At 36.3% G+C, this 14,015-nt stretch overlaps 1 protein-coding gene across 1 annotated transcript in view; it reads right to left on the bottom strand.

Annotated features, from left to right (window-relative positions):
• Positions 1-14,015, bottom strand: part of STK39 (serine/threonine kinase 39) — a 91,648-nt gene that overhangs the window by 18,099 nt on the left and 59,534 nt on the right. The window contains 2 exon segments of the mRNA XM_080600978.1: positions 4,010-4,078; positions 5,955-6,007. Of these exon segments, the coding sequence (XP_080457104.1) occupies positions 4,010-4,078; positions 5,955-6,007 (122 nt within the window).

Below are 14,015 nucleotides of genomic sequence, written 5' to 3'. Positions count from 1 at the left end.
AAGCTGCTCCTCCAGATATTAAGAGGATATCTGGGTCTGGTTCCAAGACAAAAGACAGACAGCTAGCTATTCACCAGTAGTTCGTGTCTGATGTAGTAAATGTGAAGGTACATCTTCCCTGATTCTCAAGGTATTCACAGATAATTGTTGACAAAAACCACTAAAATTGAAGTTACATTAACACAGTGAAGAACAACTGCACATTTCTTGACCACAAAACTACCAAGGCTTTTATTTAAGCTTTGTTTGGGAGGTAGGTTTTTTTGTTTGTTCTTTTTTTTTTCCTTTAAATAACTATAAATAGACACATGTAGGTTCTGAAATTTAAGGATTGTCTCCAGAAGATTAACTATAGCCTACAACTTTGCTGAAATTACATGCACACCAGTAAAGCGGGATTGCAACTGAGTGTTGACGTGATTCAACTTTCCTTTACAGTACCAAAGAAACTGAAATAAAGCATTACTACCTGAACATTTACTACCTAATATATATATATTGCATATTCACAGACATTTTATCTCAAAACATTCTGAAAATATCACAGATCTTTCACATGATTTAACAGCTATTTCAGAGCTGCATAAAAATACCTCATCAACTAGATGTCTACATATAGGCTCCAAGACTCATTCCCCTCTGCGAATTCAAAATCTACTTTAAAACTAAATTTTCTGTACTGATGCCCTTGATCTAGAGACCTCCTGTGAAACAATGTTACTGTCAATAAGAACAGAAACCAGTCAATCGTAGTGAGAACTGAACATGCAAAATGGAATTTTTGCTTCTCTGCAGAACAGGTAGCTGAACTTATTGCTTATCAGAATGGAAATCTTCCCGGGATGCCTGTGTTAAGTGAAGCAAATCCAGCAGGACTCAAAAGGTGAAGAGCGCTGATGCTTAGCAGTGAATTCTATAAAACTTACATGTCAACTGGTCCCTATTAACAGCTTCAGCTCACGTATGCCATGGCCATACTTTTCACAGCAGCCTTTGCTGACTCTGGTTCGAGTACCCTTTCAGAAAACCAGTTGTTATGCCAATAAATCGTTGAGTTCAACATAAACACAGGTATTTTCACTTCTCTTTTTTCTCCCAGCTTCTACACGTCCCAGCTTTCATTAAAAGGAACTACAGGAACAACTTTAATGAGGCTATCTCAGAACTTTGTTTTCGTTCAGGTTATAGAGGCTGAATTTTTGCATGCTTCAGCTGAAAAGTGAAAGGTAATTTATCAGCTGCTTTCAACCTGTAAGCTAACGGAATCAGTTCTTCTGGTGAAGAAGGTTAACCAAACTCATCTCTACTATTCCCCTATTCCTCTACAGGAAGATTTTAAATCTTTTAATTTGTAGTGAACAAGGTGGCAAAATCATTTTACAAACAAAATGAGTTTTGCAAGCAGATTTACATTTTCCAGCACCATCTGTTCTCTTATATGACTTAGTGCTTTAAACTAAGGGACTGAAGCATGTTTCAGGACTGTGCGGCTACAGTGGAGTTGACAGCTCAAAACTTGCTCAATTTTTTGTAAACAGATGTGGCCAGGACCTTCAAATCCTTGCTGGGATAACCTGACATCGCTTCCAATTTTCTAAGATACTATAAAGTTGCATTGCACTTTAAAGTTGCATTCTAATTTTTTGTTTTGTGTTTTTGTTTGTTTGTTTTTAATTTGAATAGCTATATTAAAATATGACTGGATTGTTAGGCATTTTTAATGATAGATGCAAGAACATAGTGAAATGAAACGTGCAAGATTCAGTGGATTCGTTGCTGCTCCTTACAACAGTTAAACATCCCATCATCTTTCTTCTTCCTACTAAGACTATATAATCACAAGCTGAAATTTTCAATAAGATGCTTGCATGCAAGATTTATTGCATGCTCATACAACACTTATCCATTTTTCACACGTCAAACCACAAACCTATTCTCAGAACTACTTTTTTCCTTAATTAAAAGTAAAATCCCAGTAACAGAAAAGAAAAAAGTAACAGAACTTGTGTTTTAGTAAAACATGAAATCTATAGTCATGTTCTAGGAAAATAATGTCTATGCCTATTTGAAAACTTAACTTCACAGGTGGAAACAGACAAGTGAAAATTACAGTAGAAAGCAATGCAAGAATTTGTACCTGTGGAGCTTGAGGTAAGGGCTTATGACTCCACAAAAATGACTTGTAAACTGATTAAAATTAATGAAATCATAAATTTCTTGTATATATAATGAAAGCACACAAATTACATTGGATTTCCTTTATTGCAATACCACAATAAAAAGAAAGGGACAAAAAGGACCATCGTAGCACTAAAAAACAGTATTTGATGCAATTCTAAGGAGGAACTAAATAAGGGAATAAACTTATGTTATTAACTAGACAGTGGTCGAACCAAACACGCTAGGGAAAACCATGTTACTTAAAGATGTGCTTCTTCAAGGGCCAAAGTCCCATAGAATCATAGAATGGAATGGGTTGGAAGGAACCTCAAAGATCATCTAGCTTCAACCATCACTAAAGCCATGAAGGATCTGTATCTATTTGCCTTTCCTCAAACTTCTCCTGAAAGATATCAAATCCCACTCACATTGCTATTTCCACAGAAAGTATGAGGAGTTTGCAGCAGAAGAGAACTTTGCAGCAAAGAGAAATGGGAAGAACAAAGAAGGCAAAAAGGGTTCCACCAGGTCCCAGTGGGAACTGCGCTGCAGCATCACCACCTAATGACTTCTGACTTCTGTACAACAGAGTGCCAGGTGACTGCCCGGGCAGGTGTGATAGTCAACAATTCTTCTTAAAAAATTACTTTAAAAAGTTAAACATCTTGAAACTATAAAAGTTTCAATTCAAGTTAAACATCTTGAAACTATAGAAAATCTAAGAAAAGCATCAACAACAGTATGCTTTTGCCATTTTTCTTAACGGATATTTAAAGATTAATACACTGAGGCCAAGCTGTCCCCTTTCCCTTGAACCCTTATTGTAAGAGCATAGTAGAATTGTCTTCTAAAGAGCACCTGCTAGTCTGTACCATCTGCTAACCTTCCCTAAATACTTTTTCTTTAGAAATCAAAGTAAAGGCATAGGTAGATTTTTGTTTCTTCCATCAGCTAGAGTCAGCCTGTCTTCTAGACATATGAAAACAAAAGGTATTGGCTTCTCTCTGAAACACTCTAGCTAGCCTAAGAATCCACTGATAATGTATTTAGTTTGTATTCCAGGCAAGTCATATGAATTTAGGGATTCGTAATATAATGATATATATAACGTATATAACGATAACTGAATCAATTGATTGACTTCTTTGACTACAACACAAAGATCAAGCTACTAGGATTTCTTGATTCAGCTCTCATATTATAAGCATCTACTATCACCCTTCTGATTTTTGCAACTATATTTCTAGAGGCAGAAGGGGGGCAACTGGAGGGAAAGGAACACTTTCAAATTCATCACATTTGCCAGGCACTAAATTTCATCAAACAAACAAAAAACATTGAAGCACAGAATAAAAAATAACGTATTTTTCTCTCAGCAGCCAGAAAATATTTCCAATTATCCCCCCCCCCCCCCCCCCCGAAATGGTATATCTACATGCAATTTCCCCAGATCTTGAATTCTGGCATGCTTCTACTTCCATGAACTCAACAGGATACTTACTAACTTCAGAGCTGCCAAAACATGCTTTAAATAATTCCACTCCAAAATCATTATATTGTTAAACAAAAATTAAGTTAGTGCAAAAATGATCAATCATTGAATTGTAAACAATCCTACGGGAGACCTATATTATATCACTCCTCTCAAACCACTGAAGAGTTCCCGACTTCCAAAAACAATCCTTGGATTAGTATGAAAATTGGCTTGTTGATTGAACTATGCATACATGAAAGCAAAATTAGGACAAAAAGAATTTTTTGAAAACCAGCATCAGAGAATATATTTTTTCACATCCATTTAACACAAATTTGTCACAAGAGCATAATTGCAAACAAAAATGTAATTTACCTATAACTACATCATGGCCATCAACCAGGCCTGCAGAGAACAGCTCCTGAGAAACGCCATCTGCTGTGTCTGTCCAAAAGGTGAAATGAGTAAGGATGAGAACCCACAAAAACAAAGTAATATAACAAAAACATATTTTAGTTCATAAACTCCCATGGTGGCAGGCTTGAATTCAAAATCATTTTTCATTAGGAGCGAAAAAAATTACAATTTTCCAAGATAATTGTCTTATCAGCCTCTACACAGCAAAATGAGGTGATGATTTGATTCATTACAAAGCCCCCTACAGTCCTTTCCCGGCCACAAGCATTTCTTCTCTATTTAACTAGGTACTCTTACATGTTTACAAGTTCAGTATTTTCATGACCAAGAAAATAAACTATATTTTGGTGGTGTTTTCATTGCTTCCCTGACCACCTCTATTGCTCCGCATATTAGTGCTATGCTATATTAGGTTTTCTTGTTTGTTATCAGTGGAGTTGGTGAGTTACACAGGTATTACTTCCTTTGAGGTCTAGGCTCAAAATAGGTTTGAAGTATTGTGACCCAGGAGATGGAGAGCTTTGGGTGGGCATCAACTGCTGTACCTGAGTGGGTTAATTCCGAAGTCCCTGTGCCTTCTACTTGTTTCTGGATAAAGACTTGGGAAGTCTTAAAGGTAAGAAGTAGGAAACAGTAGGAACAAGCCTACATTCCACCAAAGTCTCAACTACATATGGCATCAATGCCAGGTATCTGCATGGAGTGCATTTTTTGAGGCTGTTAAAACATTTGCATAATTTCCTCAAGAAAAACACACGTTAAAAAAAATATAGCTGAGTGATTTGCAATTTCTGCAGAGCTCTGAGGATAAGAATCAAAGCCTTGTTCTGGCTGCCTTGGTGATTATTAGTAAAATACAGCAGGACTGTTCCTATGACATGTCCTACGTTTTTTGACCAAGTAAGACATCTTGCATGGCTTATATAACTGCTTGGAGAATATATAAGTAATTCTTTTGACAGTGACTAAACCAGGATACTCTGTGCCAAGTTAAGTAAAAAAATCTCTCTTGTTATTACCCATTATCAAAATTAATGAGAAGTGCAGGCAGACAACAGAGTATATTCACAGAACTACTGCGTAAGAAAGATATTATGATTTACAGGAAGAGAGAGATCTTTTACAATCTGGTTTCTTTTAAGGTGGATGCTCTTTGAAGGCTATTCTAAGTATAGTGAATACTGACTTCTAAGAAAAATGAAATGTGTTCACAGTTCAAAGGGTTGCTATGTAACAAGAATGATACCTTCTTTCTCAACATATCCTCTTGTGCATTTTATCCCAGCAATATCTTGTATTCTTCAAACAAAAATAAATCTTATGACTTCTTACAACTCTTAGCACTGGAAAGCCAATAAAGTTCTACAAGCATTCAGTGGAGTCAGCCATCAGTTTCAATATCAGAATTAAGTTTGGTGATGATACATAAGCTAGAAACGCAACTCAACTTTCAGTTGAAGACAACATTTGAAACAGGGTGTACACTTCATACTCGTTAACAGAATTTCTTTTATTACAGAGGACAAGTAAACTCAAATATTACCACCATCACCACATGCACTTTTATGGCTATTATATTGCATTTCCTATGATGTCTTCCAAATGTGAAAAAGTAAATTTCAAAGCCATAAATATTACTCTGCAAGATCTTACATACCACACGGATCACCTCAGTAAGACACAAAATTGATAAAGTATACTGTATAGATTATACCGTACATTATGCTACCTTGCCACTAGAATTTACAAACACCTGCTATTCTTGTTCAAGTTAAGTCCAATATAAAGTTCTGCATACTAGGGAACATTCCACAGAGGTAGTTTATATTAACCATAAGCAGTAATCAGTTTCTGAAATAACTTTCTGAACAATAAGAGAATTATTCGATTGAAAGAGCCTTACCTCTGCCTGGAGTAAACTCAAACCTTATGTCATTAAGTTCTTTTCTGGAGTTCCTGAAAAACATTCAGTGTATGTATTAAAATATAATGAAGAACGTCTTATTCAGAGTAACAAAATTCAGCTTTAAAATACGCTTTTAAATATGTGAAGAGTACTTAATTTTATATTCTAATATTGCCCCAACTGGAGGACATATCCAAGATCATTAAAAAAGCTAAAATCCCAGCAAATTTATATTCTCTCCATATCAGATCAATGTATTATGTGAGGTTTATAAAGTACATTTTCTCACCTATGATAAATACTGATACAATTCTTTGTTACAGATCAGTTTTTACTGTTAGAACTACAGCCCTCAGATGCAAGTTTTACAAATATTAAAACTGCTCCAATAAAACAAATGTTCTTCAGCATTAAGGCTTCAAAACATTTCTCATTTACAAAGCTCTTCTGGAATCTGAACTTATATACACAAACCAACCAAACAAAAAGGGGTGAAAAAAGCCAACACATCTTTGATGCCTGGCTTGTTTTTATCCTCCTTCACAATATCAGAGTGTACCAGCTAAAGCCAGTGGAAGACTAGCTCTTGGTTCTTTCATGCCTTTAATAAAATATGAGAAAATATATTTTTACAGAGTATCATGATTAGAATCATAGAATCATAAAGGTTGAAAAAGACCTCTAAGATCATCCAGTCCAACCATCCACCTACCACCAATATTGCCCACTAAACTACGTGCCTAAACACCCTAAGCAGAAATTTACACAAGCTTCATTCAGAGCATATTCTGTGAAAAGGGATGTTGCTTCTTAAACCTAATCAGATGATCTGGAACTTCGTAACAGGGTATAAATTCTGGCTACAACCCTCCCTACGCACAAGGGCCAGACCCCTGCTTGATTCCCACATCAAATCATGCAGGTCAGAAACAGCAGCTGCAAGTCCCATCCTTGATATTGCCCAAGAGATGCTCAGTTATTTTGACATCCACATACCCCACTTACATTTAGCAGACCTGCCAGATTCCTGATTTTCTCTGTTAATGACTCATTTTCATGATAATCTCATGATTAACAGTAAAGCTACATGAAATTAGCATCAGAAAAAGTACAAAAAATAACATAGTAGCTTTCTAATGACAAATCCTCAGGTCGTATGTCTAGATAATGCAAACAGCATTGGCAAGCAATTTTTTTGTAATGTGAACTTTCCTCAACTTCAAAAATGCTGCTCTCCCAAAGCATCCTAACAGGAGAGACTCCACAACGTTTTCATGGCAGGATTTTGGTGAAAACCAACAAAAAGATGTTTAGGCCGAAAATGTCTGGCTACTCTAAAGGATAAAATAACGTCCTATAATTCCTTCCAATCTTCAAAAGACACTCTGCCATACCAGCTCTACCAGTTCAACATAGTCTGAATGGTATATATCACACTTCTTCTCCAAGAGTCACAAAATATTCACTTGGATTTAAAGCTCCCGGTCAGAGATTAACTACATACAGAGAAGCTCATTTAAGAGACTGAAAAGCAGGTTTTGATGCACAATGCCTACTATGAAGCTGTTTTGAAATGAAAAACTTATTTTACTGACCACCTTTGCCTCAACAGTACTTCGTATACATAAAATAAATGGCAGAGCATAAAAGCCAGAGGTTTTCTGCCTTCGTGTTTGCCCCTGAGAGTGCTTTGACTAGTTACATATATTACAGAGTCATACGGGACTTACTATCCATGTTACAGAATTCCTTTATAATCTCATACTGTGTTCCAAACCTCTACCCCTTGCACGTTTCCAACTTCAGTTTTAGTTAATAATTTCTACCATCAATAAAACATTAGTTTCTTCACAAAATAGATGTCCACCTCATTTTTGGAAATGGCAAGCTGACTTGAGCACAGGGATGAACTTAATTGCTGTAGCACACTTTTTCCAATGAATAGCTCAATCCACTTGAAAAGCTAATAGCAACAGAATGTGTTTTGCGGTCTATTATTCTTCTCCTCAGCAAGGAGAACTGTGAGCGAGCTCGTATTTCAGCATACCAGGTCATGAAGTCTTGCTGTGGGAAAACTAAATCCAACAGGCAAGCATATTCAACTGTGCCTTAGAGCTTTTATCACTTGTTAAATACTTAAAAAAATATTAGTCAAAAAACAGCAACACACAGGAAGACCAAAACCGAAGTGACTGGCAAAAAGTGACAGACAAAAGCAAAATAGCAAACCCTGAAAAGTAAGTATGCCACATGCAGTGTTTAAAATGAAGAGTACTCATTTACTGAATACACTGAATGCTTCAAAGCGGAAGATTCCCAAAATTTTACCCTAAAAAGCTACAGAGCTTCAACATGTTACTACAAAGCTGTGGATAATGCAGCTAGACAGGTACAGATTTACTAGGCTCATTTACTCCTGTTGTAAAAATCTGCTGTCATTATATAGATTGCTGCACTTAGTCTATTTTTATTCAACAGAGAATTAGTATGAACCTCAGCTCCCCACTCCCCACTGCCCGGAAAACCTGGATGGCTTTCTGTCAAGAAGAAAACCACACATGACCCATCTGCGAGTTCCCTTTTGACACTCCACTCCCCTCTGCTGAAATTTATTATGTCTAATAAGCTTGTTAAAACTGCTGCTTTCCAAAAAAGGGAAGCTGCACAGAAATTTAGCATTCTGAGGGGGGGGGGGGGGAAGGGGGGGAGAGAGATGTTTTGATCGAATGTGGGATTTGGCTCAGACTTACATACCCTCTTCCTACACACATTTTTGAAGAGGCAAATCAAGGGAATAAAAACTTTCTCACACCTTTGCAGAGGTAAACCAGAAAGTCTTGCTTATTAGCAGCTATACCGAATTGCTCCAGCCTGCATATCTTTTTCCATGTAGTCGAACACTAAATACAGCTGATGAGAAGGAACTCTGTATATTTAGCAGTCTTAACAACCACCTATTTAGAAACTAATAGATTAGGCTCTCAGATGACCTCTTTCCCCAAACCTCCCATAAAATATCCACCATATAAAAATGGCTCTGACTAACTACAAACTTCCACAAAAATGACCAACTTTCTAACAGACCAATACAGCTGGGTGAGAGACCAGCTGCTCTCAATACACTCTTAAAGAAGGATGAAAATGAGGTGTATTTTACTTTGTTTTCAAACTGAAGAATGTCCCAAATAGATGTTATTTAGTCAAATTTGTTTATTAAAGTGAATGCAAAAATTCAAGAAAGGTTGATATGCACTGAGCTGTCCAACTTTGCTGTCTGGAGTGGTTACACTACACTATTTTGAAGTTAGGATGCTGCTGCTTTCTGTCTAATTGTACTCTATTATTCAGGAAAGAACACAAAGGAAGTTTGGCGAGATTCATTAGCTAGAAGCCTGTAAGTGCTTTTGCTTCTGGTTCCATTACCTTCCAGACATTTATTGATTTCCATAAATTATTTATGCCATCATATATTCCACCTAACAGAAGATGCACTTGATTTTTCCCCTAAAAGCTGCTCATGCTCTTCTCCAGTCTTCAGACACTTCTCTGGTTCTAGTTAGTCACTGTTACTGCAAATTAGTTTTCCTGTTGCCCCTCCACACACACTTTGGTGACAACTGTATGGGCTCGTTGGTTTATTTGTATGCAGCTTCCAAGTACCATTTCATTTGTTCATTGGAGTTCTCTTTTTAGTTACATGAATTACACTCACAACATGCAGCAGCACACAGAGACTTTATTACTGCTAAATAGAAATAGTCTTTGAAAAAAAAGCACTTATATCTTTGTGATTAATAATTTTATCTTCTCCCATTGTTTCTTAATGGTCCCTAGTTTCTCTAATACATTTGTGAAACAGTTATTTCTATTTTAAAATGCAAGCCCAGACCTTTTTGCCATCTCTTGTAATACCTCTTATTTGCTTCTTGCTCTCTGTGCCATTACAGACAGATATGCCTTGATTATCATGGATACAGATAGTCCACCTCTTTTAAAGAGTAGTAAGTTTTAAACACGTTTGTGCATTTTAGCACACTGCAATTTATTAATTTCCTGCCCTTTTTTTCCCCTGCTTTAAATAGAAGCAACACCAAAGCAAGCTATGCTAAGATATTTTGTCAGCCATCTTCCTTGCTAAATAATTTCAGAATTTAAAACTTTCCACCTTACAGAAGTACATTTTCCAAAACTTCACTATGATTTTTCATCAGGGTCGCGTGATGTCCTCATTAAGACTGCTAGATCTGCTTTCTAATTTTCTAGGAAGTAATGTCTCCTCAAAGAACCAGAAAAAACGCATGGGCCAACTTCTGTTATTAGAAGATGACACACAGATGCTCCATTTTGAAGGAGATGATTTGCAGAACAATGTTTATATTTACAAAAATCAAGATTAGAGAATAAACAAATTACACAGCCAGTTAGACTGATGTGGGTGTACTGGAAAAATCAGACATGACGATTTCAGACATCCACATATAATGACAAAGCCTTACAAATAACTACCTGTTAGTCTAATTCCTGCTATAGTCAATTAAATGTTCCATGCAGTTGATAGATCTACATCACTGAACTACCATTTACGGTGTGGGACTAAGTTAAGAAATCATGTTGGTGTAATGACAACACTGTAAATTGGACACATCAAATGTCAGTACGTCTTTTGTCCTTCTACACAAGATGCCAATCATGTAAGTGAGATTCAAGAAAAATATAATCTTGGAATTAAAATTAAGGCCTAAGTCACACTAGGATATCTTGACTATGTAACAAACAGATTTTCATTCTTTTTTACTACTTCATTTTTTTCAGATGTTTATCCACTACCTCTTACACAGAGTTATCTGAAACATCACCTATTTCCAACAATTTTCAGCATCTTCCATAGGGAGAGTCTATATTCCTTGATGAGATACATGTTACAATAGCTAAGTAACAGTATGCATACTCTTCCTTTCTAAAAGGAAGGAACCCTTCCCAACCAATTTTTCCCCTCCCCATGCTCCTACAGGCCTCACTCCCACCAGAGCAGAATTTCACCCACCATCAGGAATTTCTGGTGTTGGCCAAGTCTCCACCAATTTGCTTTAACAAAAAACACAACAGAAAACACTAAAAATAAACATTACACTTGCAGAAATTTTAGGTCTCACAGATGCTCTTCCCCTCCAATATTTGAAATGCATTAAAACTACCAGTGAAGCAAACTAAGTTACATTGGAAAAGAAACAATTCAGTGTATCTTAGGAAACAAAGGCAAGCAGTATGGAATTTGCACTACCTCAACTGCAGTTGTTGCTGTAATCAAGAAGGCAGAAGCATTTAAATGACCTCTGCTCATTTAGACTGCAGAGAAAACATTCCCATCGAAACTGAGCTGCCTAATCAGAGTGATAGCTAGGCTGTACGTCCTGGAGATGTACCCATTCGATTTCCATTCTGCATCTCTGGGGCAAGATCTTTGTATGTAGAATGCAAGAAATGTAATTAAAGGAAAAGCCCAAAAGTCTAGGGTTTGTGTCTTTTTGTTTGTTTGTTTAATGTTGCTTATATTTTTTCCTTTGTTATTCAAATATGGGGCGGAGGAACAGGGAAGTTAGAGTGGAGAGGATATTATTTGGCCCCACCAGTTTCGAATTCAAAAAGATCATCCTTCCTTCTCAATATTTGTCACTCATTTCTTGCTTTCACATGCTAAAGGCATAATGCACTAGTTAAACATGGGTTTTGAGGTCAGGGTAGGCTGAATGTAGCAGAACAATAACTAAAGCAATAAGAAAAGGAAGTCTGTTTATTAAAGTAATTTTGTGAATCAGAACTTTAAAGCTCCTATGGTATCATACAAACACAACAGAAGAGAGCATTTACTGTAAAGCAGCATTTGCCTCCTGAGGATTCACGGCATGTTTACATAAATCTGTTTAACACTGCGACACTCAGCTGTCATTTACTAATCAACATCCAGGCATCTCCATTACACATCACCACACTATCAGGAGCAGATCACACCTCTATGGCATCCTGAAGAGAGATGGTTTCTCTCAAATTCCTTTTAACCCCTTCATTTAAGTTCCAGATTAAATGGAAGGACATTTCTGTTAACTCTCAGTAGTCTCAGAAGAGATGCTTGAAGTCTGCCAAGCTTCCAGATTGACACCAAGCAGAATGGCACTAAAATCTACATGTTAGTAAAACGTGGACCTGAAATACATAGCCCTTTGAAGTCTATTAAAACTTCACCATATATTTCAGCAGATTTGGAAAAACACGCATGACTTTACAAATTATCCCTCTCCATATGCATTACCAAAATATGGTTAGGATATGATGTTTCAAGATCAGGTTATAAGACTCAGAAGAAAACACAAAACACCACCATTACCACTTAATGTTTACATGTTGTTAGGTAAAGAACAGATCCTTGAAACAAAGCAACACATATATTAAACACTATTTCAAGAGACAGCGGTAATACACATGGCAAAACACAGCCCAATCGTGCTTTCAAGACTGAAAAGCAGCCAACGTCACAATGAAACACCGCCATTTGATTATTATGCTGTTGGAATGAGACAGCATTTACCTATTAAAGATTCCCCTTGCCATCTACCAAACAGAAAAGGGATGTGTAACATCACCAACAGCAGCCACCAAGTGACTTACAAGTAGATCAACTCAGAACACAGTCCACAGTTCCAGGGTAGACAACGCTCCTCCAGCAGAAGTCTTTGTGACAGTTTTATCCATAGACCTGTCCCAAGTTACTTAAAAAAAATTAGAATGCTTTTAATACTGTGACAATATATGGAATGTGATTGTAAAACTAAGAGAATGCACAATTTGTTTGGTTGAAGAAGCAACAGAACTCCCGTAGACGTTGAAGTACCACCAGCGAAGTCTGCAAAAGAGTTTATCATCATCTTAGAAGACAAATATGAAAACAGGTCCTTCCTCTGTCTGCTGGTTTACAGCATCAAGTCTTCATTTCTTGACATAAAAGTGTAAGAACTAGAAGTATTTCAGATTTATCTATACACCTAAACACGCTTTTAAATAGGGTCTTCCTCTTTCTGCAGCTGCTGATGTCAGAAGCAAAATCAAAGCAAAGTTATAAACCCTTCAATTTTTTCCTTGTTATATTTATTCCAAGCTAAAGTCAAACAGTAAATTCTGGAATGGAGTTTTTAATTTCAGTTCTCAATTTTCCATTTCTCTGCACAGGTCCTTGCAAGTTTAACTTTTGCTTAATGAAATGAGTTTTACTGACCTATTTGCAATGAAAAAGTATTTACCTGCATCATTTTTTGGATGCTTGCACTTACTACCTGCTCTCATATGAGCAGATGGAAACAACTTAGTTAAAGAGCTATCAGTTTTGTTGCTGCAAAGAGGACAATATTCAAGTTCTCCCCTGAAATTATTCATGAATTAGCACAGAAGGCGGTGGCTGGGTTTTTTTGTTGTTGTTTTTAAGCAGCGGTAAAGATTTAATTTGTGAAAAGCACCAATATTTTTTTTAAGTGTTTGTAATGCATCGAACAGCAATTTCCCCCTAAAACTTGAAAATAGCAAGTGTGCTTCACTTTGTTACACAAAAACACTTTTTAGATTTTTAGTTCACTCCCAGGTGCAGTTTGGATCCAAACCAAAGTGAAAAGAAAACATTCATTCAAACATGAGAAGTTGATTGAATTTAAAAATCAAATAGATACTTTATTTCTTTTGCAAGTACAATAAAAAGTCAGAATGGAATAAAAAGCTCTATTGATTTTAAAATTCCAGCATCAGCAACATCTCCACATGCAATTAATTGCCCACACAATTTAAACCACAGCTATGCAGGTTAAACACCTAATTCCCTGACATCTAAATATTTAGACATTAAAATCTTCTTAATAACCTAGATTTAATAAGCAAAAAATATTGATTACATGGTTCACTATTCAATTTTACATAGAAAAGTATACCAGTTCTCTATTAAGTAAGTGATGGTATACAAACTAAATTTTAGATGCTGTTGTTAATTAAAACATTTTTCAGTGTTTAATTTTCGATAAA

The sequence above is a fragment of the Anser brachyrhynchus genome (assembly GCF_964034855.1).
Source record: "Anser brachyrhynchus genome assembly, chromosome: 7".
In the NCBI taxonomy this organism is placed as follows: domain Eukaryota; kingdom Metazoa; phylum Chordata; class Aves; order Anseriformes; family Anatidae; genus Anser; species Anser brachyrhynchus.
The sequence above is the reverse complement of the archived record's forward strand: the minus strand, read 5'-3'. Positions and strand labels throughout refer to the sequence as shown.